Source organism: Myotis yumanensis, unplaced genomic scaffold, assembly GCF_028538775.1.
Source record: "Myotis yumanensis isolate MYYU_CA2020_CCGP unplaced genomic scaffold, mMyoYum1.0.hap1 SCAF_5, whole genome shotgun sequence".
Classification (NCBI taxonomy): Eukaryota; Metazoa; Chordata; class Mammalia; order Chiroptera; family Vespertilionidae; genus Myotis; species Myotis yumanensis.
In genome coordinates, this window is record NW_027223756.1 from 79,531,293 (window position 1) to 79,558,783 (window position 27,491).

Consider the following 27,491-nt stretch of genomic DNA (forward strand, 5'->3'; position numbering starts at 1 on the left):
ATTTTTTGATTGGATTGTTGATCTTCCTTTTGTTAAGTTGTATGAGTTCCCTATAAATGTTGGAGATTACATCATTGGATCTTGTTTCTGTTTTTTCTTCAGTCTGGCAAACTCTGTCATTTGATTAGATTGTTTAATTCATTCACATTTAATGTTATTATTGCTCCAATTGATTTATGTCTGTCATCTTTCTTTTTGCTTTCTGTCCCATGTCTTTTTCCTCCCCTTCTCTTCCTCCTTTAATGCTTTCCTTTGCATTAAGTGAATATTTTCTACTCTAACATTTTAATGCCTTAATGATTTTTTCACTCTATTTTTGGAAGTATATTCTTAGTGGTTTCTCTAGGCCTTATCATGTACATTTTATCAGAATCTACTTCTGGTTCCCAATATTATTTGACACAACTCTTTGCTGATTCCATTGAACAGTGCTTAATCAGGATTAAGCTCACTTGATCAATTTAGTGACTTAAGTTTTGGGTTTTTCAAGGATGCTGATGTGTCCACTTGCCTGAATGGTGCCCTTTTGTTCACATTCGGTGAAGTGAACATTCAAAAGCCCTCTTAGGACCTGTAATAATCAAAACTACTTGTGAGGCTCTGCCATATCAGGACCAGGCTTGGGAAGGCCCCTACTGTAATTGCTCTTTGTGGTTCTGGCCTCTTCTCCCTTGTCCCATGAAAGCTGACTTGTTGGTGGCCCAGATCCTGCCACAGGATTCCAAATCTAGGTCAGTGTGTCACATCCACTTGGAGGCAAGTCTTTGGGCTTTAAGGAGTGCCTGGTACTTGTCTTCGAGATCAGTCAATGGAAGGCCAGCAAGGCAGTGGTTCTGACTGGATTGTTGACTTGACTCCTGTTGGAGCCTAGGTGGGCAGCCTGATGGCGGTGGTCAGGATGGTGCTGGGCAGGTGGGGAACGGGTGCAAATGGAGCAGGTGCTGCTCGGCACCAACAATGTGGGCAGCCATGGTGTTCTGGCTATGCTTAGTTGAATCTTCAACTACCATCAAAATCTTTTTTTTTTTTCTTAAAAAAATATATTTTTTATAATGTCACCCGAGGATATTATTCCATTGATTTTTAGAGAAAGTGGAAGGGAAGGGGAGAGACATTGATGTGAGAGAGACACATGAATTTTCTCTCCCGCACGCTGGGATCAAGCCTGCAACCAAGGTGTGTGCCCTTGAACAGTATTAAACCCGGGACTCTTTAGTGGATGCTCTATCCACTGAGCCAAACTGGCTAGGGAGTACCATCAAAATCTTGATCAGAACTTTGGGGAGCTTTTGTGCATTTATTTTCTGATTTGGTATTTTCTTTAAATAACAGCTTTGTTAAGCATAATTCACACGTTATATAATTCACTGTTTTAAAATGTACTATTCCGTTGTTTCCAATTTTTGGCCATTACAAATAATGCATACAATGGATAATATGTACATTCATGTATGAGCTCTTGTGTGAATATATGTTTTCATTTCTTTTGGGTAGATACATAGGAGTAGAATTGCTGGATCAGATGGAAACTCCATGTTTAATGCTTTAAGAAACTGCCAAATTGTTTTCCAAAGTGGCTACACCATTTTTACAATTCCACTGGCAGTATGTGAGGGTTCCAATTTGGCTTGGTATTTTAAGTATGAATTTAGGTAGGGAGTGGGTACCATAATCGTTTTAGTGATAGTTAATTTCAGGACACATTGTCTCTTTCCCCTGAGATCCACTTCTGTCTACTCAGATGGACCAACCAGTGAGCTGCTGGAGGGATGGGACCTTTGGGTCCCAGGCATAGCTCTGGAGGTGAGCTCTGAGTACTCTTGTTTTTATAAAAGTGATACATAAGCATTGTCAGTAAAGACAAGTTTACGTGAATTACAAATTTCCCCAGATCCTGAAGGCTCTTTGGTCATCTCTGTGTCAGGCGAGGTCTTTCTAGTTCATCAACTGCATACTCCTTTGCTTTCATGTGAGCATGTATGATTTCCTTGCCCATTTCCTGATTACTTATATATTTTCCTTTTTAAACAGTGCTTCAGTGAGCATCCTTGCTGCTATCTCCTCGAGGTGATCTGTGAGTGTGGTAGCTCAGAGCACGGACACTTTATTATTTTGAACATGTTGCTCAGCAGTCCCCAGAAAGGTGGTCTGGATTGACCTTCCTGTGACAGCTGGAGGCTTTCATCACACCAGTGACAGCCCCAGCTTTGTCCTTTCTTTAATCTATTATCTCCTAGTCACCGCTTTTTTGAATTGCCATTTTATAGCCGTTGCCCACTTGTTATATTGTGGTGTTTGTTTATTTTTCTTGACTTATAACAGGTTTCTCAGCTCAGTACTATTGATATCTTTGACCTGAATCATTCTGTTGGGGCCATCTTGGGCTCTGGGGGGTGTTGAGCAGCATCCCTGGCCTCCACCCCCTCGCCGCCAGGAGCTCCTTCCCACCTCCAGTCGTGACAACGATAGATGTCCTCAGACATCGCCCAGTGTCCCCTGGGGGACAGACTCACCTCTGGTTGAGAACCAGTGTTTTATAATAACCCTTCTATATTAGAGCTATTAGCACCCTTTTGTGTTACACATTTTTTTTCTCAGTTTCTCATTTATCTTTCAGTTTTATTTTGGATGTGTTATTACGTCAAATATTTTAAAGTTTATTGCCAAATTTGTCTTTTCCTGTAAAGTTCCTGGTCTTGTGACCTGCCTAGAGAGGTCTTTCCCTCCCAAGATTATAAAAGCACTAGGGGCCCGGTGCACGAAATTCGTGCACTTGCGGGGGGGGGGGGGCGGTGTCTCTCAGCCCAGCCTGCTCCCTCTCACATACTGGGAGCTCTCAGGGGATGTCCTAGTGACGGTTTAGGCCTGCTCCCTGCTCCCCTTGGGGATAGGGCCTAAGCCGCAGTCTGGCCCCCCTTTGTGGGAGGTGACCGGGCTGATCAGGGGAAGGCACCAGCCCCATCACCCCACTGCTGCAAGCCACTGCCAGTCACCACAGCCAGCAAGGTTTTTTCATCAACACAGACTCCAGTCCCTTCACCATGAAAAAATGACAACTTTCTTTAGGCATTTTCAAGATGTGTCTTTCATATAATAATAATTTCTTTATTTTTTTTTTTTATCCTCACCTGAGGATATGTTTCCATTGATTTTTAGAGAATGTGGAAGAGAAAGGGAAAGACAGAGAGAAACATCAAAGTGAGAGGAACACTTTGATTGGTTGCCTCCTGCATGAGTCCTGACCTGGGCCCCGGCCAGGGAGGAGCCTGCAACCTAGGTACATGCCCTTGGTCAGAATTGAACTCAGACCCTGCCATCGGCAGGCCAAGGCATTATCCACTGAGCCAAACTGGCTAGGGCAGGATATGACATTTTTTAGCCCTCCAGCAGCGGACCTTCATTTTTTTCTCCAGGAGTGTGGTGAAAAACCCTAGATCACCTTTTTGGATTCTTATTACCCAAGTTACTAAGAATATTACCAGTGGCACATACAGGGAGCTTAACCAATGAGCGGTCAGAAAAGGCGTTTCCTCTGTAGTTCACACCAGTCGCTGGCTGGGCTTCCCCCCGCCCCAGGCCTGACGCCTCTGGCCCAGGCATCAGGCCTGGGCAGGGGACCCCCATCTCCCTCCCATCGCCGGCTCCGCCCTCGCCCAGGCCTGACGCCTCGGCCAGAGGCATCGACCCCCATCACCCTTCGATCACCGGATCGGCCCCTCGCCCAGGCCTGATGCCTCAGCCAGAGGCATCAGGCCTGGGCTGGGGACCCCCATCTCCCCCCCATCGCTGGCTCCGCCCCCCGCCCAGGCCTGATGCCTCTGGCCCAGGCGTCAGGCCTGGGCAGGGGACCCCCATCTCCCTCCCATCGCCAGATCGGCCCCTCGCCCAGGCCTGACGCCTTGGCCAGAGGTGTCGACCCCCATGACCCTCCGATCGCAGGATCGGCCCCTTGCCCAGGCCTGACGCCTCCTCCAGAGGTGTCAGGCCTGGGCAGGGGACCCCCATTTCCCCCCATCACCGGCTTCTGGGTGGCTTCTGGGGCTTCTGGGGTCGGCCTGCGGCCTGAGATGGCGGCTGGCGCTGCTGGCTGCGCTGTCCCGCCCTGCCTGCAGTATGCAAATTAGCCGCCATCTTGGTTGGTGGTTAATTTGCATATCATGCTGATTAGCCTGTGGGAGGCGTAGCGAAGATATGGTCACTTACCATGTTTGTCTATTATTAGATAGGATTGTCTGTGTTTTTCTCTGCACTTTTATAGATTGTATGAAAACCTGCAATCTAGAAGCACAAAATGGGGGCAGAGCTTTGTGTTTTCCATGTATCTCCCTGCTAGTTGGCATGGGCTGGCAAGGCTAGTGGTTAGGATACATATTGAGAGCTGGGCTCCCCTGTTGCTGGCTGTGTGGTCCCAGGTGAGTCACTTCACCATGTGTGCCTCAGTGAAATGGGCTGAACCATCTGTGAAATGGGCTGTGATAAACAGTACCTACTTCCGAGAGCCATGCCTGCATGTGGGTGAACTGTGCCGCCATCACTGGCCTTTTCATCTTTACTGGTCATCTCTGATCCCAGCATAGCTCTGAGGGAAGGCCCAGAGCAAACTCTAGAAGAAGGGTGATGTTCTCAGGGGTTAGTAAACCTGTCCAGGATCAACAGGGCCGTGAGCGGGGAGCAGGATCCTCTCCTGGCATATCACTTGTGTACATGTGTGTCTTCCATCCTTACCCAGAGCCTACATAGATGGCCACAAAATTACAAGGTGTATTTGTGGAGAAACAAAGATTACTTTGTTAATGATTGTGGTTTTATTTTTAAAATATATTTTTATTGATTTTAGAGAGGAAGGGAGAGGGAAAGAGATAGAAACATCAATGATGAATCATTGATCAGCTGACTCTTCACGCCCCCTACTGGGAGTCGAGCCTGACTGGGAATCGAACTGTGACCTCCTGGTTCATAGGTCAGTGCTCAACCACTGAGCCACACTGGCGGGGTGATTATGGTTTTAAATGGTTAATTATAGAACATCTAAGACCTATACATATGTGTAAAGAATGAACTGGTAGCACTGCTGGGTGGCTCAGTTGTTTGGAGCATCATCCTGTGCACCGAAAGATTGCGGGTTCAGCCCTGGCCTGTGTGGCTCCTTGGTTAGAATGTTGTCCCATGCACCAAAAGGTTGGGGGTTTGATTCCCAGTCAAGGGCACATAATTGGATTTCGGGTTCCTCCCTGCTTCCCCAGCCCCCTGTTTTTCACATCAATGTTTCTCTCTCACGTTGAGGTTTCTCTGTCTCTGTCTCTCCCTCTTCCTCTGTCCCTTCCACTCTGAAAAAGCAATGGAAAAATATCCTCAGGTGAGAATAATAATAAATAAGAAAGTTTCAGGTTTGATCCCCAGTTGGGGCGCATACAGGAGGCAACTGATCAATGTTTCTCTCTTACATTGACTTTTCTCTCTCACATCGATGTTTCTCTTTTTCCCCTCTCCCTCTCTCTTTCCCCTTCCTCTCTCTCTAAAAATGAATAAAAAACATGTTCTTGGGTGAGGATTAAAAAAAAGAATGGAGTGTTAGTATTTTGAGTGTCTGCCAGGGTGGCCTTCTGGCTGGGTGGGGAGTTTGCTTGTTCCCCTCAGCCCTCAGGATGTTGGCATCCCTTTCTGTTGCTGTGAGGTTCCAGCCCCTTGCCTGGGGCTGTGGGCCGGGGGACAGGTGGCCTTTGCCCATGCTGCTGCCTTGACCCTGTTGAGAGCCTAGTAAAGACGAAGGTGGGCTGGCAGGCCCTGTTCTCCTTGTCCATGGTATTTCAAAGCAAGTGCTGGCAGCCAGACCTACATCTCTCCTAGGTTCCCTGGCCTTCTGCCAAGCACTTCCCTTTTATTTTTCCAACCCAAGTGCTTTTTTTGTTTTAAGAAAAAAATTTGGAGACATAATTTCACATTTACAGAAAAGTTTGCAAGAATTATATTAAGAATTCCCTGATACCTTTCACCCCATTCTCATTTTACTGCGTGTGCTTTTATTCCCTTTGTCTTCCTCATTCTCTCTGTGTGAACGTTTTCAAACTCTTCCAGGTAGATACTCCTTTTTCTAAATACTTCAGTGTTTACTTCTTCCAAACAAGGTATTCTCTTATCAAATTATCAAAATCAGGAAGTGAATTTTCCAAATTCTCGAAAGAGAATCCAGGATCACACATTGCATTCAGTTGTCATGTTTCTTTTCATCTGGAACTGTTCTAGAGTCTGTCTTTAGAGTTCATGACTGATGTTTTGAAGAATACAGGCCACTTATTCTGTAGGATGTCCCCCAATGTGGGTTTGTCTGATGATTCCTCATGACTGGTTCAGGTTACACACGTTGGCAGGAATGTCCCAGAAGTGATCTTCTTGGTACATCGTATCTGGAGGCCCCTTGGGTCAGTTTGTCTCATTTCTGGTCTTGTCAGCCTCGATCACTTGGTTTCTGCCAGGTTCTGTACCATAAAGTTACTATTTTACCATTTGTGTTTAATGTGTTTCTTGTGGAGAGATATTCTGAGACTATGTCAATACCCTGTTACTCTTCCAACACTCACTGCTTGTTTTAGCAGCCATTGCTGATTCTTGCCAAATAGTCTAATTCCATCATTCTGCATTCATTGGTTGGCTTTTTACTGTAAGGAATAGATCTCTCTTTTCCCCATTTGTTTGTTTATATCACTGTGGGCTCTTGGATTCTTACCTGACTTAGTAGGTTATAATCCGTCACTTTCCTTATGTTGCTCGAGTGGTCCCAGATTTGTCCAGAGGGAGAGCCCTTGCTGGCTCTGTGTGTCCTTTTGTCATACCCCCACCATTCCCTGGGCTCGTCCTTACTTTTAGACACAGTGAAATGTTCCAGGCCTATCTCTCTGCCCAGCTCAGGGATTGACCACTTCTGTAAGGAGCCCTAGTTCTTTTTTATTACTATTTTATTATTATTTTTTTAAAATACGTTTTTATTGATTTCAGAGAGGAAGGGAGAAGAGAGAGAGAGAGAGAGAGAGAGATCAGTGATGAGAATCATTGATCGGCTGCCTCTTGCATGCCCCCTACTGGGGATTGAGCCAACAACCCAGGCATGTGCCCTTGACCAGAATCGAACCTGGGACCCTTCAATCCGCAGGCTGACTCTCTATCCACTGAGCGAAACCGGCTAGGGTGAGCCCTGGTTCTTTTGTGGACAACGTTGTTTTGAAACCAAGATCTGGGTGCTCAGTGTGCTCATTGCCAATGGGGTGTCTTTACATCTAGGCCCTCTTATTAGCCAGAGCTGGGAAATAGAGGTGTGAATAAATACCTACGTGCATACATTACCTTCTGTATATATATCTGTGTACATGTATCAAACACACACCACACACACCCACCCACACGATATCCACATCCATTTCTGCTTCTAGTTTTCTACATACACACTCTCCTGCCCATGAGTCCACACCAATGCTTCCAGTTCTAGTCCCACATGCAGGCTCCTTGCTGGCTTCCCCTTTCCATTTTTGTAACTCCCTTCTCAGTCAGTGCGAACCTGTCCTGTCACCTACAGTAAAATAAGCCTTCAGACCAGCAGTCAATATTTGTTTTATCTTTATTTCCAACACATCTAGTTCCAAAACTGTGTTTAAAAGTCACGCGGATTAGTTCTTTCTTTTCCCTCTCTACTATGGTTATATTATTTACTTGAAATACAGTTTGGTTTATTTGTTTCTGTTCGCATTTTGTGGTAGGATTTCCCCTCCAATTCTTGTTGATTTCATTTATGCATTCTCATTCATTCATTCATTCATTCAGTATGTGGGACATTAGCATGGTTCCAAGTCAAGACTACAGAGATATGTCATCATCCTCACTCCTCCCTAGTTTCACCTGGTGTCTGATTTATCCTTTTCCAGCTGCTCAAAAAGCAGACATGTCTTTTCTTATACCCCCATCTTTCTCACATGAAAAGTGGGGTTGTGGGGGTATTTCTATGCTTTGCTCTTTTCACTGGAAACAGCTGCATCTGGCCGTGGAGATGTCCTTGCTGTTCTGCGCAGCTGCATGGTGTCCACTGTGGGTCATAGCACAGTTAGTGCAGCCTCTCCCTTGCATGGGCATTTAGGTCATTTCCAGTATCTTGCAGGTGCAGGCGGTGCTGCAGTGAATTCCCTTTTATATAGATATTTTTGTATTGTTGGAAGAGTATTGTCATGGGTGGGTTTCTAGAAATGGGAATGCTAGGTCAAAAGATAAAAGCAAATGTATTTTGTTAGCTTCTGCCAAGTTTCATTCCAGAAGGTGCTGTTGGTTTACTCCCACCAGCACCATGGGATGAGAGGGTCTGGTTCCACAGCCTATTCTATTCTGTTTTAAAAATATTGGCCCATCTGAGAGGTGACAAATGGGATCTGTGTAGTTTTAATTAGCATTTCTGAAATTATGAGTGAGGCTGAGCATTGTTTAATATGTTAAAGGCTGTTTTTGTATCTGTTCTGTGAATTGTTAGTTCATGCTTTTTACCCATTTTTCTTTTTTTTTTTTTTTTTTTTTTTTTTTTTTAATAATTTTTATTTCTTAAAGTATTACAAAGAGTATTACATATGTCTCCTTTTTCCCCCCCATGATATTCCCCCGGCCCCTACCCCCCGCCCCCCCCGCCCCGTGTCTTGTGTCCATTGGTTAATCTTATATGCATGCATATAAGTCCTTCAGTTGGTCTCTTAATCCCCCCCCCAACCCTCCCCAGGCTCCCCATTGTAGTTTAACATTCTGTTCAATGTTGCTCTGCTTCTGTATCTACACCTGTTCATCAGTCCATACTGGTCCCCTTTATTTGTCCCAACCTCACTGGAGTAGTCTCAACCTCACCAGGGCCGTCTGAGCCTCACCAGGGCCGTTTCAACCTCACCGGGGTCGTCCCTACCTCACGGGGGCCGTTTCAACCGACCGGGGTTGTCCCTACCACGCCGGGGCCGTTTCGACCTGACTGGGGTCGTCCCTACCTCACGGGGGCCGTTTCGACCTCACCGGGGTTGTCCCTACCACACCGGGGCTGTTTCAACCTGACCGGGGTTGTCCCTACCACACCGGGGCTGTTTCAACCTGACCGGGGTTGTCCCTACCACACCGGGGCCACCCATTTTTCAATTGGATTTTTGACCTTTCCCCCAAAACCTTTAAAATTTCAATATATGTTAGGGAGATGAGCCCTTTGTGATCTGTATTGCAAATGTTTTCTGTCAGTTTTTCAGTTGCATTTTGACTTTTTTTTATGATGTCTTTTTCCCCTCTACAGTTTTTAAATGTTGATATAGTCAGATTTATGATTTTTTCATTTATTGCTCTGGATTTTGAGTACTAGTTAGAAAGCTGAGCTTGAAGAGGGATTTACCGTGTTTTCTTCCAGTACCCACCCATATGGTTGCATTCTTTCCATGTAGATCCCTCATCCTTTCAGAGTTCATTGTTGCAAATGGTGGGAGATATGGACCTGACTTTATATCTTCCCAAATGGCTACCTAGCCAGTTATTGCAAGTACCAGTGCTTCAAGATGCCATTGTTATCTCCCTCTCTCCATGATCTGTAGACCCCAGCCCCTGGAAGCGGTCACCCTCTAGAAAGACACGTACATACATGTTCTTTTCAGCATGCTAAGTGTGTGCCGTGCGTATCACAGGACTTGGCAGATTGCTTCCAGATGTCTTACAGTTCACAAGATCCAGCTGGAACCTTCCCTGGTCCCAGTGCTCTCTTGGAGGTCTGTTTAGTGAGCCCCCACTCTGCTGCCAGGTGCAGCATGTCTGGAGCATAAAGGCCCAAGATCGGATGGTTAGGAGGGGTGGGCATTTTTTAGGGGGTTATTTTTAGGGAGTGGGCATTTAAAAAAAAGATGTTGCCAGGTTGTCCTTCATAGAGGCCTTTCGTGGACACTGGGAGCATGGATGGATGAGGGCATCTCACCCAGTGTGTCATCAGATTTGCTTTCTTTGCCTTGGTGAGCCTATTAAATGACAAAGCCCATAACAGCTGCTATATAGGGAGGGTTTACTGTGTGCTAAGTTCTCCTTTAAGTGCATTCTGCATGTTACCTTATTTAATCCTCCACAACTCCAGGAGCAGGGCATTAATATGGTGATCCCTTCTTTACAGATATAAAAACTGAGGCTCAGAGGTTAGGAACTTGTTCTAGATCACACAGCTGGGATGAGACCAGGCATCTGGGGCCTTTGCTCATCTCCCCGGCCCCACCATGATTTCTAGGGAGAAAGCTTGAGAGAACAGAGGACATACCTTGAGAAGTATAATCGTCAAAACTATTTATAAGGCTCTACATGTGCCCTGCCACCACTCTCTTTGGGGTTTTAGCCTCTATTCTTCCCCCTTGCTCCATTGCTGTTATGTTGAGTTTCTTCTCATGTGTTTGTATATCTTGGGGGAAATGTCCGTTCAAATTCTTTACGCATTTGTAAATTAGGTTATTTGTCTTTTTGTTGTTGAACTGTAAAAGTTCTTTATATATTTTTAATACAATTCCCTTATGAGATATAAGATTTGCAAATATCTTCACCCATTCTGTGGGTTGCCTTTACTTTCTTGATTAAGTTCTTTGAAGATCAAAGTCCAGTCTATTTTTTTCTTCTGCTACTTGTGCTTTTGTTGTATGTCTAGAAACCATAGCCTAATCCAAGGCACAAAGGTTCATTCATTTGTTTTCTTCTAAGAGTTTTATAATTTTAGCTCTTACATTTCGATCTCTGATCCATTTGAGTTAATTTTTTGCCTGCAGTGTGAGGTAGGAGTCCAGCTTCATTCTTTTGTATGTGGATGTCCAGTGCAACTATTGAAAGACTGTTCTTTCCCCCATTGAATGGTCTTGACAACCTCATTGAAAATTAACTGACTTTAAATGTGCAAGTTTATTTCTGGACTGTCAACTCTTCTTCCATTGAGTGCTGTGTCCATCTTTATGCCAGTACCACACTGTCTTGATTACTGTAGTTTTGCCAACCTGAGTAATGTCTAGGCCGGGGGTGGACGTTAGAGAAAAATGATGTGATGTGGTCCTTAGAGTTCCATGTAAGGAGACTAGAGCCTTCTTAATTGGGATCCAGACAACCTGGGGTGCCCGCTACTTCCCTAACTGGGCCTTCGCATCTTCTGCAAATCCTTCATTTTCATGGGCAAGGAGGATTTGGTGAGATATTTGAAAATAAGAGGCTCTATGCCCAGTAAGCAAAGGCGGATGAAAAATGTCAGTTTTTCAGTTCTTTCCAACAGGAAGGATCTGAAACTTGGGTTCAGCAGGTTGGGCCTTTAATGGGTCCTGAAACTGGATTGTAGTGTGGTGTCAGCTTGCTTTTTCTTATCAGTTTGGATTTTTTTACAGCCAGACTCTCCTCTTCCGGCTGAAACCTGCTGTGCAGTGAGCTTCAGAGGACAGAGGTAGAGGTTTTTTATTTTTATTTTTTGAATTTTTATTTTGAAATAATTTTAGACTTATTGAAATGTTACAAAGACAGTACATAGAGTTCCTGTGTACCTTTCAGCCCCTTCCTGAATGTTAGCTTTTAACCACAGAAGAATGGCACAAAATAAATAAGCAAAAAACATGGAGGAATAGTATTTACCAAACCAGGGATTTTATTAGGACTTTACCAGTTGTCCCACTCATGTCCCTTTTCTGCCCCAGGACCCCATCCGGGATGCCACGTCACATCTAGTCATCATGTCTCCTCAGGCTTTTCTGGGCTGGGACCATTTCTCAGTCTTTCCTTTTCTGTCACAACCTTGACACTTTTGTAGAATGTCCCTCAGCTTTGTCCAGTGTTTCCCCATGATCAGATGGAGGTTATGTATTTGTACTTCTCCATGCAGCGTATCAGTGTCCCATCACTGGGGGTGTCAGTCTTGATCCCTTGGGTAAGGTGGTGCCATCCAGGAGTCTGCACTAGAAGGTTACTTTTTCCCTTTGGGATTTTGAGACAATGCAACGCCCTGTTTCTCTTCAAACTTCTGCCTGTGGATTTCAGACCAAGAACAATTAATTACATGCAACAGTATACTCTGGCCTTCTCATGGAGACATGTATCACCCTCCGCCCTTCTCCATTTATGAATAAGAGTTCCTTTGTAGAAGAGGGCTTCCCCCTTTCAAATTTTATACCAGTAAAGACCTTTGCATATCTATATTATCTGCAGGTTATAATCCAGCACAATCACTATCATGTTGCCCGAATGATCCTTGCTTTGGTCGTAGGGCGCCTCTTCTCCTTCCTGTTTGGCTCCCATGTCCTTCCTTCATGTCCTTCTCCTCTAGTGAGGGCTTCCTTCCTCCCTGCCCCCACGAGATGCTCAGGTTGACCACTTTTCCAAGGAGCCTATGATCCCTGTGTTGGAGACTGGTATTAAAAAACTGTCGTCTGGCCACTCTCAGTGCTGGGAGTGTCATGGCTTCCCAGGCCTGTCAGTGGACAAAGCGTGGAGATGTGAATATCAACCTGTGATTCTGTGCCCCTCTGTATTTATATCTGTGTCCATCTCTCTGTAGATATATATTTTTTTAAAAACCCACAAGTTCATACTGATCGGACAATAGAGTGTTCAAGTTGTGGGTCGTTCTGAGGCTTTGGGTAGCTTCCCTGCACTGGGAGGCACAGAGATCCTCCAGGATTCAGCAGGCAGCGGGAGACACCTGCTCCTTTTGGGGGCCACTTGGGGCTTATGGGGTGGGAGGAGTAGGCAGATTTGGGAGCCGAGCCTGCCTAGGTCAGCCAGGTGTACAGGTGATGGCTCCCTTCTCTGGTCCATGGGATGCTCAGTCAGCTTTCTGCCTCTTGGACCTCAGGCCTAGCTCTAGGGCAGGAATGGGTAGTGTGGCATGGTGTAGATCCAGCCCCTGGACCCACCCTAAGGGTCAGCCTTGGGGAGTCGAGAGCTGGGGACCCAGATACCTCTTCCTAGGGTGTGTGGCCAAGCTGTGGAGTCCCAGCAACACCACTAGTCAATGGCAGTTCCTGGTGCCTCAGTGTTTAGGTATCGCCGGCTCTTTGTCTGGTTTCTGCTTTTTTTCCTTTCCGGCCCCACTGCCTGCCCTTTGCAGAGGGGGTGGAGAAGTAAGCCACTGTCCCTGCTGCTTCCGTCAGCATCTGCGGGCTCGGGCGGGCACGTCAGAATAACGTCATCTAGTAGTCAGACTGCGCCTTTTTAAAGGAGAAATGGTCAGACTTCGATTTTTTAGGGGCATTGGTGTTTGATGCCTTGGCTCTTACCTGCTGCAACCGGACTCCCTCTTGAGTTCTATTCTTAGCGCCCCAGATTTCCCAGGACCCACAGCGAGGTCAGCAGCTAGGCTGGGCCAGCCTGGGCAGCAGGAGGCATGAGACCCAGACTGCTTGGGCCTTTTGGATTTGTTTTTCTTTTTAAAAATTACTTTGACTTTATTTTTTAAACAGTTTAGATTTATAGAGAAATTAAGCAGATAGAGTTCTCATAAACAACCTCCCCTTTGTTTCCTTATTAATGAACATATTATATTAGGCTGGTATATTTGTCAAAATTAAGAAATATATTCTTGCCGAAACCAGTTTGGCTCAGTGGATAGAGCGTCGGCCTGCGGACTCAAGGGTCCCGGGTTTGATTCTGGTCAAGGGCATGTACCTGGGTTGTGGGCACATCCCCAGTGGGAGATGTGTAGGAGGCAGCTGATCGATGTTTCTCTCTCATCGATGTTTCTAACTCTCTATCTCTCTCCCTTCCTCTCTGTAAAAAATCAATAAAATATATTAAAAAAAAAAAAAAAAAAAAAAAAAAAAAGAAATATATTCTTATTAATTAAAGTCCATACTATATTCAGATTTCCTCAGTTTTCCCTAATGTCTTTTCTCTGTCCCAGGATACCATCCCACATGACATTTAGTTATCACATGTCTTTAGGCTCCTCTCGGCTGTGACAGCTTTTTAGATTTTTCTTGTTTTTGGTGACTTTGGTAGTTTTGAGGAGGATTGGTCAAGGATTTTGTGGGAAGTTTCTAAATCGGGGTTTGTTTGGTGTTTTTCTCATGGTTAGACCAGGTGATGTGTTCTGCAAGGAAGACCCCAGAGGTGAAGGGCCCTTTTCATCCTATCATGTCTAGGGTCATATGTCACTTTGACTTATTACTGTTAATGTTGACCTTGATCCCCTGACTGAATTGTGATTGCCAGGTTTCTCCACTGTAAAGTCACTCCCCATTTGGGAAGTAAGTCACTCTGTGCAGTTCACACATAGGGGTCCTCTGATCCCTCCACCCTGGCTGCCTTGTGTCAAGCAAGTCTCTGGCTCATTCTGAGGCCAGGCCTCTGCATCCCAGAGCCTGCAGGGGAGCCTTCAGAGGAGCAGTGGACGTGGGTTAGCCTGGACCTTGGTTCCTTGTAGACATAGGTCAGGGTGGATAGAGGCCTCGCCTCAACCTGTGGCCTGAGAACTGGGCCTTGACCTCAGCCCTAGAGCTTCTAGCCTTCTGGCTTGGGGGTTGGTGCTTTCGACCCGCAAAGTATGAGAGCAGAAGAACCCACAGTCTGGGTGGCCCAGCAGCCATGGGCAGCAGCAGATTGGGGTCTGTCCAGCTGAGAACCACAAGTGGCTTCTCTGCCTTTTAGACCATGTGTTGGTAGGGGCAGCCTATGTCCAGGAAGGGAGACAGTATGCTAAGAGACAGTTATAAGTGACGGGGGATCCCATTGAGACACGGATGAGGGATAGGGGCTGGCAGCTCATAGCGGAGGTCTGTGTGGTCAGTGACAATGAAAAGACCCCTCACCTACCCTGTGATCAGGAAAATACACATTGACGCTTGTAGCATTAGTCTCCTTTGCTGCGCTGACAGATGACCACAGACTTAGTGACTTAAACACGCACATTTATTATCTCACAGTTCTGGAGGCTGGAAGCCTGACATGGTCTCACAGGGCCAAGATCAAGGTATGGTCAAGGCTGGTTTCTTCTGGAGGCTCTAGGGGAGCTCAGTTCTTTGTCATTTCTAGCTTCTGGAGCAAGCATGTCAAACACAAAGGCTAACATGGGCCAATAAACAAGGTGTAAGTGTATGTGGGCTGCGAAAAAACAAAAGCTTCAATTTTCATAGAAGCATAGGTTTATTTCGATAGAGACATGCTGAATACAAAGGGCTGAAATAAATGAGTCATCGTTAACATAAAATAATAGAACATTTAAATAGAATTTAATATTTTTTCTTGAATATTAACTTACCAGACACTGAATAACTGCACAAATTAATAAGCGTAACGCAAATAAACCTAGTTTTCTTGTTCTCTGAAAGTGAAATATTTCCTGTTGCGTGCACACCAAACAAATCAGTCCAAGACTAATGATGTGGCAGTCGGCTGCTAAAATATAAGCTGCTAGTATTAGTGGAGAGAAATGGTGCGCCTGCGCATAAGGGAAAGGACTGCAACACGATTATAGTAATCAGTCATTAGTGAATGTTGTAGTTCGTTATTAATAATTATGTATAACAGGATCTTGTAAAAATTAAGTTACAAAATTTTTATTAAAACATTTCTTACATACCATTACATTGGCTGGGCCACAAAAATATTCATTGTCTGCGAGTTTTCTCTGTCCCAGGATACCATCCCACATGACATTTAGTTATCACATGTCTTTAGGCTCCTCTCGGCTGTGACAGCTTTTTAGATTTTTCTTGTTTTTGGTGACTTTGGTAGTTTTGAGGAGGATTGGTCAAGGATTTTGTGGGAAGTTTCTAAATCGGGGTTTGTTTTGTGTTTTTCTCATGGTTAGACCAGGTGATGTGTTCTGCAAGGAAGACCCAGAGGTGAAGGGCCCTTTTCATCCTATCATGTCTAGGGTCATATGTCACTTTGACCTATGCTTGTTCTAGAGGCACCTGCACCCCTTGCCTTATGGCCCCTTCCTCCATCTTCATAGCCCGCCATTCTGATCTCTGCTTCTGTGATTACATCTCCTCTGACTCTGACCCTCCTGCCTTCCTCTTATAAGGACCCTTGTGATGACAGAGCCCACCTGATAATTCAGGATACTCTTCCAATCTCAAGATCCCTCACTTAATCCCATCTGCAAAGTGCCTGTTGCCCCAGAGGGAGCATTGCCACATGTTGTGGGGATTCAGACGTAGACATCCTTGGCAGCTGTTATTCTGCCAGCTATGGCTACATGGAGAGATTTCACAGTAATTGGATCCTCTGACTTCAGCTCTGGCCGATGTCAGGCGCTGGCAGGGCTGTGGAGTGGGGCGGCCTTCAGTTATGCAGGTGGGAGAGGCCCAGGAGCTTTTGGGAGAGCCAGTGACAGCCTACTGTGTCCCGAGGAAGATGTATGCAGCCCTAGCTCCACAAATTTACAGCCTCATGTGGCCTTTCAACCAGGGGTTGTGCCCTGTTAAAAGACAGTGAAATCACTAAAATGGGTTGTGCCGATACTTTTAAAAACCAGCTTAAAGTAAGATTTAGAATGTCAGTGTGCATTGTCTGTTGTAAGAGTGCTGGTGAAATCCGTGCTATTTAAAACTCTTGGTAAATTGGAGAAAGGGTGTGGGATTGAGTTCAAGGGGTAAGCTGCCCTTCCTGGAATGTCAGGCCCATCCTCATGCTCAGGTCTCGTACAGCATGTGCAAAGGTCCAGAGGCAGGGAACATCTGGTAGACCCTGTGCCATTGTGGTTCATGTGTCTGGAGAGCTGTGGGGAGATATGGGTGGGAGGGCTGGTGAATTGGGGTAGCTGTAGCCCAGATTGTCAAAGGTCCTGGGGCCAAACCCAAGTTTAGAGTCTTGTGCTGTATCCATTCCACAGGTACTGGAATGTCTCTGCCCAACTAGCTTCTAGGTTGGGACCCAGCCCTGGTGGGGTCTGCACAGCCCCCGCCAGGCTCCCCCAGTCTGTACCTTATGGGGGTGCAGATGGTGGTTACCGTGCGGCATTGTCCATCTGAGTTTCCTCCTTGGAGGGTGCTTTCCCCGGCTTCAGGAGTTCACAGGAGGCAGAACTTGTTGTAAACCTCCCAGAAGCTGCCTGTACCTTAAGGTTTCTAAAAGCTTTTCTGGTTTAATTTGTTCCTGGAGGCCCTTGCTTTCTCAGATGCTGATTTGTGGAAGATGAGCTTCAAACGGTTGTGTTCCTGCAAAGTGGCAAGGATTTGGATACATCTGAATAAAGGCAAGAGTGTCCTTGGGCTACATGCCACTGTTAGGAGTGTAATGTGGATTTTAGACTTAAGCATGTGATAAATGTAGTTAATCGTGCTTTTATTTTGTGCATTTTAGGAACCATCACCATTGCTGGAACCTGACAGAAATCCAAGCCATTTACTAGAGCATCTCTCATTGCAGCCTCACCATCGTAATCTACCAGGAACTTTCAAGTAAGTGCAAGACCAAGGTCCCAAAGGCCACAGCCTCCTCCCAGGTGACTGTGAGGCTGCATGCTGCGGGGAGAAGGTAGCCCCATGTGATTCTGAGTTCTTGGGGTCTCCTGGGTCTGCCTACCTTTAGACAGAGGAGCTTAGAACCCTCTAGGAGTGGCTCTGCTGGGTGTCTCTTTCCTAGTCTACATACTCCATGTTTGCCCTCTCGAAGCCCCGAGAACCACTGAGAGTTTTTATTGATTCTGGGGTTGCCTAGGACGGGCTGCTCTGTTGTTCAAATCAGGTGGGATACCACTTCTGGGCTTTCTGAGGCCCTATTCACCCCACCCCACAACCTGCAGAGGATGGTGACCAGTCACAGCCAGGGGTGGTGGGGTGGGGGTATTTAAAATGAAAGATTCTTTTTAAATGGATTTAAAAGAATCCCATTGCCCAGCTGCTTCTAGGTGTCAACTCCAGGCTGTCCACCTTCTCCTATACTTTTCTAATAAACCAGGGACAGAGGACAGAGGGTTTTAAGGTGGTGGCCTCTGGCCCTAGCTGGTTTGGCTCAGTGGGCAGAGCGTCGGCCTGCAGACTGAAGGGTCCCTGGTTCGATTCCGGTCAAGGGCACATGCTCGGGTTGCAGGCTCGATCCCCAGTAGGGGGCATGCAGGAGGCAGCCGATCAATGATTCTCTCTCATCATTGATGTTTCTACCTCTTTCTCCCTCTCCCTTCCTCTTTGAAATCAATATAAAAAAAAGTAAAGTGGTGGCCTCTGATGGTATCCCAAGGTGGTCACTGGTAAGAAGAGAGGAAACAAGCTAATCACCTCCCAGCTCACACCCATGGGGGTGACAGATTGGAGGACAACCAGTCCTGTTCACTCCCTGCCACGTTCGCTGCTCCCAGTGGTCTAAGAAAGGCTGCCTTGAATTCCATATTCCGTGTTGACCTCAGATGCAGGCCACATGGCTAATTAGGGCCAGGTGTGGACTAGAACTCGGTATTTTCAAATGCATTGAAAACCCCAAACCACTTTTCAGAAAAAGTGATTCTGCATGCGCATCCCACGGCTGTTGCACCGTGACTATAAACCTAGTGACTGCAAACAACCCATATTCATTCCCTGACAGTTCTGGGGTCAGAAGTCTGCAGTGAGTTTTATGGGGCTTTAGGTGTTGGCAGGGCTGCTCCTTCTGAAGACTTCAGGGCAGAATTGATTTCTTGGAGTTTTTTCAGTTTTCCACTCCTCAGGGCCCCTTTCTCGAATCACTTCAGCCTCTGCCTCCATTGCTCTGTCATCCAGTCTTCATCCCTCTCCCTCTTATAAGGACCCTTGTGATGACACTGGGCCCCCTGAGGATTTCCAGGACTATCCCCATCTCAGGGTCCTAACTTAATCCATCTGCAAAGTCCCTTTGCCATGGAAGGGAGTGTAGTCACAGTCTAGATTAGAGCATAGATGTCTTGGGGAGGTGATGGTGTATTATCCTGCTGATCATAATTTCGTCTAAACCACCAAATTCTTCCGCAGTGGTGCTACCATCTTAACATTCCCACCTGATTATATCAGTGTTCCAATTTCTCCACATCCTCATCAACACTTCTCCTTGTCTGTTTTTCTTGTCCTAGCCATCCTAGTGGGGATGAGTGGTATCTCACTGTGGTTTCGATTTGCATTTCCGCGTTGGCTAACATGTTTAGCCCCTTTTTACCTGCTTGTTGACCTTTTGTGTATATTCAAGTCCTCGGCCCACTTTTTAATTGGGCTCTTTGTTTCCGTATATTGAGTTGTCAGAGCCCCGCTTTTTGGCATGGCTCTGTCTGGTAAGGAGCATGTCCCTCTTCCTGACTGTGCTGCGAACTCCCTCCCTGGGGCTCTCCCTGTCCTCTGCCCCTCCCCCATGTTTCCAGTGAACCAGAAGATTGGCCCAGGACTGGCATCCAAATTCCTTTTTTATTTTTTAAATATGTCCATATATGATTTTTATTTGCCCTCGCTCAAAAAAATGTGTCAAGGGTTATGGAGTGTTGGGATTACAAACCATTTTAATTTTCTTCCTTATGTTTACGTACTAAAAAAGTTCATTTCAAAAGGCATGAATAAGAGAGAAAAAAATCCTATGGAATTTACCATGGAGCTGAATCTGGATGAATCTGGTGATTGGAGTAGAGCATCTCTTGCCAGTGTGCAAATGCAGAATACTCTACCTGCTGTCTCAGCATCTGCTTTTCCACCTCCTGGATGGAAAACTCATCTCTGTGTCATGATTTTTGACATGAGAGAGAGAGCTCGTGTGGGCAGGGCCCCAGTGCTGCCCCAGCTCTGCCTGGGTCAAGCTGGTCCTGGGGAGGAGACTGTCACCTCCCACCAGTGGCGCCAGGTATTTGGGTGGATGGGTGGGAGGTGGCCTCTGCAAGAGGCTCTTGTCTTCCTCCCCTGTAGGCCACTCGGGAGCCAGCCTCAGGAGAGAGGCAGCCAGCTGGCCAGGACTGGCCGAACTCAACATGAGAGCTGTTGGGTGTGGGTAGGTGTTGGCACCTGCCACTCACTAGGGTGGGAGAGAGGTGGGAGATTCTGGCTGTCTCAGCAGAGTCTGGCTGGGCATCTGGCCCTACCACCTACTTGCCAAGTGGCTTAGGCATGTGACCTTCCTTCGTGGGGTCCTGTGTCCTCAGTGAACTATGAAAAATGGGCTCATTGTGTAGAGTGGACAAATCACCCGTGTGAAATGCATAGAACAGGGCTGCGGGCCTCTGAAGTGCTGATTTGTTCACTGCCTCCAGATCTGGGCACCGGTGGCCATGGCAGACTGAGGAACCAGCTTCTGGACTTTTGCCTGGCCATCGAGGGCTTTGGACCAGGGGCTGAGGCGGGTTAGTCATGTCAGGCAGCAGGCCTCAGAGGACGAATCTGATGGTCCATGTGGTATAGGTGGGTGGCCTATTGCTCTGTACAGGCGGAGGCCCTGACCTCCCCAGTGGGTGTGGAAAATCTTGAGGGATGTTGAAGTGGGATGGATAGGAGTGGGTGGCTAGGATGGTGGGAACGTGAGGAAGGCCAGCTAGCTCTCCTGTTTCGGTGTCTCGTTCGAGGTCCTGGCCCATGGAGCCCTCTCCCGCCCTTCCTTGTTCTCCCGCCATAGCCGTTAGCACAGCTCAGAACCACACTGATGTGCACAATAGTATTGGGGTCAGGGTCTGTCTCCCCAGGACAGACGTGCTGTCCTGTCTGCTGCTGTGCAGTGAAGGCCCACAGTGAGCCCCGTGTGGCTGCATCTGGGCTGGAGGGGAGAGGGCAGGTAGGCTTGGGGCTCAGGTGGGGTGGGTGGGGGTCCCAGATGGGGATTCAGGTCCTGGGCCCTGGCTGCAGGCAAGGGGCCGTCTGGCATGGCATGGTGGTCAGTCTTAAAGACTGGTCAGGTCTCCAGAGGGGCAGCCTGGCTGAGGCTGGGACTTCCTGGTGCCTGCTGCTCCCTAGGAGGGATTGTGACAACCCCTTTCCTTTTATAAACCATGTGTTCTTGGTGGTTCTGTGTGATCCCGCCCAGAGCTGCTGTCAGACATCACAGGCTCGTGACCTGCCATGCACACTTCAGCTTTGTGGCTGCCCCTCGGGAAAACTTGAGACTTGTTGTGGACACAGGGTCATGGTGGGTCCCAGCCTGTATGCAGCAGTGAAGCAGCGACATCTCCCCGCCCTCACCCCCACTCTTATGTCAGGATCCTCCGGGGCCCTCGCCAGCAATGCGTGAGAGTCTGGCCCTCAGAGGGAGGCTTTAGCTGCTGTCCCCCTGGCCCCAACCTCATGTGTCCCAGGTATGGGATGGGGTGTTAGGGGCAAGGCCAGAACAGGGTACCTGTGAGCCAGGGGCCTCCAGATCCCTCCCAGGGGAAAATGACTTCCTCAGTGGCAATTCCTGGGTTTGTGCTGCCCTCTAGTGCCCGCCACAGGCATCACCTTTTGGAAGCATCTTGTCATCACCACCCCCACCCCCCACCCCCGCTCCGCCCCTTTCAGGGACCACTGGGCTTCTTGGGTTTCTCATTCCCTAGCTCACTTTGGGGTGGGGTGAGGTGAACTTGGTTAAATTGTTCTCCAAGTTCTCAGGTCTGTGTGTACTTGGATTCTGACTTTTTCCAAATCCTGGTGGGAGTCTAGTCTTTTGAACCTGGAGAATTTAATCGGCCAACAGGGACCCTTTCCCAGAATCTGTCACCGAGCCTCTTCCTGCTCAGGGTGGGCCACCGATAACCACACTGGGTCCCATTAACTCCAGAGACAGGAGGGGGCCATTCCAGTCTGCACCCTTCTCCCCAAGAGGAGCTCTGATTCCCAGTTATCTTCAGGCGCCTGCCGTGAATCTTAGAGTGCATGACATAGTACGGTCTCCCCTCTGTGCCAAAATGTCCAGGCATGGTTATGACTGAGGGCGCCTTGGAGCCTCTGATTGCAGGCAAGGAGCCGTTCTGGCCGGCCTTCTACCCTCTGGTTCCAGATTCCTGCCTGGGGCTTCCCATGGGTCCCTGGGCCTGGGTTCACTGACAGCAGCCAGGCCAGTCCTGGACCGACCCACATATTGCTTGGGGTGGGCCCTGCCTGGAGTTGTAGTCCCCCTGCTTGCAGGCTGGTACCTCAAAAGAAGGCAGACTCACACACAACCTCACTTACCTTGCAGAACCTGTCACGTGATCCTATGTTATGTCTCTCTGCATGTCCAGCTCCAAAGGACATACATTGATTTGAGTCCCTGAAACGAAAAGCTTTTATTTCCTAGGGCCCCCAGCTTAAAATTAGTGCTCTGGCTTCCAGCATCACGTTGGCTTTTGGAACTAGGACACCTCTGTTTTTAATTAGTTGAAGTCATCTTGGTCTTTTGTGCCAGAGCAGAGCAAGGCAGTCTCCTCTCTGCCCCGCGTTGCTTCCTGGGGCCCCGGGTACTTTTAGTGTGGTCTGTGGAGCAGGGCACCCGCTGGTGGCAGCACCGCCTGCTCACGCTCTTCTGTCTTCCCTCACAGGTGTGGCGGTGTCTCAGCTGCAACCATGGGGTCTGAGGATCATGGGGCCCAGAACCCCAGTTGTAAAATCATGACATTTCGCCCAACTATGGAAGAATTTAAGGACTTCAACAAATACGTGGCCTACATCGAGTCCCAGGGAGCCCACCGGGCAGGCCTGGCCAAGGTGGGTGACACATCCTGGTCCCGCGCAGCTTCTCTGTGTGTGTCCATGTCCAAAGGTGTTGCACCTATTGACCTGTTCGCTGATCCATTTGACCTCATTTATTACAAACAGGACGGGGTTCTTTCCCTGTGCCAGGCACTGTTCTAAGCACTGGAATTCATAATTGACTCACACCGCCCCGTCCCTGCAGGGGTTGGCAGGCTGGGGCAGAGACAGCACTGTGCTGAGCCCAGCCCAGCAGGCAGTGGCCACCAGGGCATCATGGCAGCAAGTCTCACCCCACTTGGGGAGAAGGAGGTCTAGAGTCTGGGGAGGCTTCCAGGCAGTTGATGCCAGGAAGGCCTGAGGTTTTGCCTTTATATTCTTAGTGAAACAAGGTGTGTTTTTATTGTTGTTGCTTTTTTGTAGATAGTATACACAGGGGAGGCAAATTCAAACAGTGCAAGAGGGCAGAGAGTGACGAATGAGTCTCTTCTTCCTCCCAACTCCAAGCTCCTATCCCTGGAAGCAACATGGTTACCATCCTGTCTCCTTCCTTGGCATATTATACACATAGGTGTGCATGTGTGAAGGCAGACAGACACACAAGCTCATCCTGTGTCTCTCTTTTTCCTTTTGTGTGTGTGTGTGTGTGTGTGTGAATCTTTACCCGAGGATATTTTTTCCATTGATTGTTTTTAGGAGAGAGTGGAAAGGTGGAAGGATTGGGAGAGGGCTGAGAGAGAGAGAAACATCGATGTAAGAGACACATTGTTTGGTTGTTTCCCACATGGGCCCCAACTGGGGCTGGGGATGGAACCTGCAACACAGGTACATGCCCATGACCAGGAATCGAACCCATGACCCTTTGGTACTCAGGCCAACGTTCTAACCACTGAGCATACCGGCCAGGGCCTGTGTCTCTTTTTAATATAAATGGCTCTTTCTTCCTCTCCTCTCCTCTCCTCTTCTTCCCTCCCCTCCCCTCTCCTCCCCTCCCCTCCCCTCATTGGAGAATATGTTTTTACTGATTTTAGAGAGAGTAGAAGGGGAAGGGAGAGAGAGAGAAACATCAATGTAAGAGAAAAACATCGATTGATTGTTTCCCTTATTACCCACCAGGGATCGAACTGGCAACCTAGATATGTGCCCTGACTGGGAATTAAACCAGCTGCCTTTTGGTGTATGGGATGACTCTCCAACCAACTGAGCCATCCGGCCAGGGCATGACTGTGTTTTTCATGTTCATGTGAACCTGTGTGTGGCATTACTCACCTAATGATCAGGAAGATTTGTAACATGTTTGCTTAGGGTTCTACTAGTTGCTTCCTGGATGAGTATCACTTTATCTAAGATTCCTAGTTGTCTATTCCTTAAATCAGGAGGTTGGTAAACGTTTTCTACAAAGAGCCAGATAGTATTTTCAGCTTTGCCAGCCGAGTAGTCTCTGTCTCCACCACTTAGTTCTGCTGCCTTAGATGAGCCATAAACCAACGGGCGTGCTGTGCATGAGTAAAACTTTATTTATGGACACTGAAATGTGAATTTCACAGAACTTTTACTTGTCCCGAAATATTCTTCTTTTAAAATATTTCCCCAACCATCTAAGAAAGAAAAACAACAACAATAAAAATACACCAAACAAAGCAACACATTCTTAGCTCGCAGGCTGTACAAGAGCAGACAGCTGGTGAGATTTGTACCACAGACTGCGGTTCGCTACCTCCCCCTCTCCCATCCCTGTTTTTGGTTGGTTTTGTTACTAATACCAGTTTTGGTCCTGGTGATACCCATACCTTCAACCTCAGCCTCAGGAGAAAGGAGAGCAGTATGCCCACAGCACCTTTCCCTCCCCTCCCCTCAGGATTTTTGATCATATTATACCTGATAATACAGACAGCACAGAGCACTTTATCTTGTTTGGGAACCATGGCTGCCAGTGCCATTTTAACTTCAATTCTCCCTTTATATGGCTTTAGTGCTCACCATCGGTGTCTTACTCGCCTGCAGTTTGTCATCTCATGAGAGAAGGGCTCTGGAAATGCAGTGTCTGGGGTTCTAGCAAGTTCAGAAACGTTCATTTGGGTCTTTTCTGCCGCCCACCAATCCACAGTCTGGTGTCCATTGTCAGGTGAAACTTTCCTGCCACCCCTCCTGTTGCAGGCCCCCAGTGGTGGGGAGATTCTGAGGCCAACGGAGTCCTGGTGCCTGTCGGGGTGTGGGGCGTGGGATCCCTTCCTTTATCTGCTGTCACTGACCTTGTTTCACTTCTAGTTCGCAGCCAGCCCATCTCCCTGCCTTTGGATTCACATCATCTATTATGTCAGGAAACTTGTACTGTTCTGTTGGAAGTACCTTTAAATCCCACCCCGACACTCTTCTGCTATCCTTTCACCACCGTCATTTCTGTCACCCTTCCTTCACCTCTGTGTGATCCACACCATTACCTTCTCTCTCCCCCTCTTCCTCTCCTTCACTGTCTCAATGCTTCTCCTTTGAACCCAGATACCTCTGTTTAGGCTTTTAATCCCAGTGGACCGATTTTTTGCTAATTTATTTGGATCGGTGGGAAACTATTCGGACTGGGGATTTTGTGAGGCAGATATTTTCAGGGTATATTCTCCTTCTGCCTTTTGTTTTGCATGTCCCTTTTCTCTCTTAAGTTCTGTTTTATTTGCCACTTCCTCTCTGACTGATAGTCACCTTTGGATGCGGGAATTCTTTCTGAATCCAGCTGAGGGGGAAGCAGTCACGGGTTCTGGTGATTAGGGTCACAGTGACACACGTGTGCACAGGTGTCCCTTCTTCCATCTAGCAGGGACAGGGTGTGGTGCCTCTAGTCCCTCAGCGGCCTCCCTGCCACTCTGGGGACAGATGGATCCAAGGAAGCAGGGGCTTTGTCCCTGGGCCCCTCCCATTTTTTTCAAAGGAGGATCCTTGGCTCTCAGGCTGCTGGTCTCTATGGAGAAGAGATACGATGTCCTGCTGGCCTGACATGGATGTCCCCCTACCCTGGCCTCATCAGCCTTGACTGCTCTTCTCTGTGTGTGTGTGCATGTGTGTGAATGTGTGTGATATGTGTATGCGTGCACACGTGTGTGTAGGGGTTTCCTTCTTTCATAAAAGCTGTATTTGGTCCCCTCCTCAAAAGCTCTGTGAGGCTCAGTAGAGCTGGGTGGGAGCGGGTGTTCAGCAGGCACAGGTACAGTCAGGGCCGCGGCTAGAATCGGCTGTGGGTGTGTGGGAACCCCACTCTGGGGCCATCAGGCAGCCCAGTCATATTCCTCAGCCACTCTGCATATACTCTGAGGCCCGTGCCCAGTGGGTCCCTGCCTCCCACAGTCCAGGGCTGGGAGCCTCCCTAGTCTGCTTGGGAAGCTCAGGGGCAGGAGGAGCCAGGGAAGGGTGGTGGGGCAATGGGACAGTGTAGGGTCCTATGGGAGGGGTCAAGGTGCTCTGGTGCCCAGGTGAATCCTTGAGGACAGTCCTGAAGGTAGACAATACCCTGGTTGCTCTCAGCTGCCAGGCCTGCCCCATGAAGAGTGGCTTTGGGACCAGGTGGTTTTACGGGGGACAAAGGCTTGCCCCTCACTCTTCCCTCTTGCAGTGTTCCCCACACCTACTACCCCAACTGCGCAGACTCCTAGTTTTGCCATACAACTCGCACCTAGGCCATTTTCCCAGTGTCCCCTCATTCACTTGAAGTGTGTGGCCTTACTCTGGCTGAACTTGCTCTCCAGGAGCTTTGAGCAAGGGTCAGTCCAGGGCTATACCAGTCAGGTGCACCAGGTGCTGAGTGGGGCCAATCAGAATGCTGGAAGTTCTTTAGGTGACATTCTTCAGATGTCCTTTGCCTGGGATCTCCTTTTATTTTATTTTATTTTTAAAAATATATTTTTATTGATTTCAGAGAGGAAGGGTGAGAGAGAGAGAGAGATAGAAACATCAGTGATGAGAGAGAATCATTGATTGGCTGCCTCCTGCATGCCCCCTACTGGGGATTGAGCCCACAACCTGGGCATGTGTCCTTGACAGGAATTGAACCTAGAACCCTTTAGTCCACAGGCTGACACTCTATCCACTGAGCCAAACCAGCTAGGGCGGGATCCTCCTTTTAAATCTGATTTTGTAGTGATGTGAGGGTATTAGGCCAGAAGGGATTTTTCCAGAAGCTTCAGTTCTGGAAGTGGCCCTCCTTTTAAGCAGCTTTTCAAAACCTGCTTAGAATGTGTCCAGGAAGGAGTGGTTCACACGTATGCAAACCAGGCATTGCACGTGTGTGTAAGGGTCCCTCCTGGTTGTCAGATGTCTTCACACAGCAGTGTGTGAGGAGTGGCATAAATGAACAAAGTAGCCTCAGGCTCTTGTTTGAAGGTGGGAAATTTGGGAGTGACATACTTAGTTCATTTTGCCCCAGACTGGGACTAGGGATAGACTTCTAATAGAACTGAGGTGGGTCCGGAGGCTGTGCAGGCTCATGGCACTTTCCTGAAAGAGGTTTGGGTTTTCTGTCAAAAGGAGACATCAGTAACGTAATTAAAAAGCAGCTCAGGGTCATGGATCCTTCCTCACAGAAGAACGTCTTGGGTCCTGGAGGCATAGCCCCTTTCATTTCTTTCTTTTGTTTTCCAGTCTTGAATGTTTTAGTTTAACACCCAAATCTTCAGATTTCTCACCAGAAATCTAAGAAAACCTTCTGCGCAGGCTAACCCCAGCCAGTACCCTGTTGTCACATGGCCTCGCACCAGAAACAGGCGGGTATTCTAGGTGCCTGTTGCGTCGAGGCCGCAGTTGACAGAGCAAGAGAGAAGACGTCCCCAGAAAGAGCCTCCACTGAAAGGTTGTGTCCTCGTCCTCATTTAACTCTTATTAGGGTCCCAGCCTTGGCACTGCTGATATCTGGGTCGGGTATCTGTGGAGGGCCATCCTGGCCACTGCAGAGGG

The 27,491-nt window shown here is 47.8% G+C and overlaps 1 protein-coding gene across 5 annotated transcripts in view; it reads left to right on the plus strand.

Annotated features, from left to right (window-relative positions):
• The window catches only part of KDM4B (lysine demethylase 4B), a 134,684-nt gene that overhangs the window by 15,457 nt on the left and 91,736 nt on the right, over positions 1 to 27,491 (plus strand). For 3 of the 5 annotated variants that reach the window (XR_011471565.1, XM_070415875.1, XM_070415879.1), the window contains exons 1-2: positions 17,315 to 17,396; positions 22,403 to 22,568. Coding sequence is in view for 4 of the 5 variants with exons in the window: in XM_070415875.1 (XP_070271976.1) it covers positions 22,428 to 22,568 (141 nt within the window). In the remaining variant the exon portion in view is untranslated. Of the gene's footprint in view, positions 1 to 17,298; positions 17,397 to 22,402; positions 22,569 to 27,491 lie in introns of those variants that run through there. The other 2 variants (XM_070415877.1, XM_070415878.1) reach the window with 1 other exon arrangement.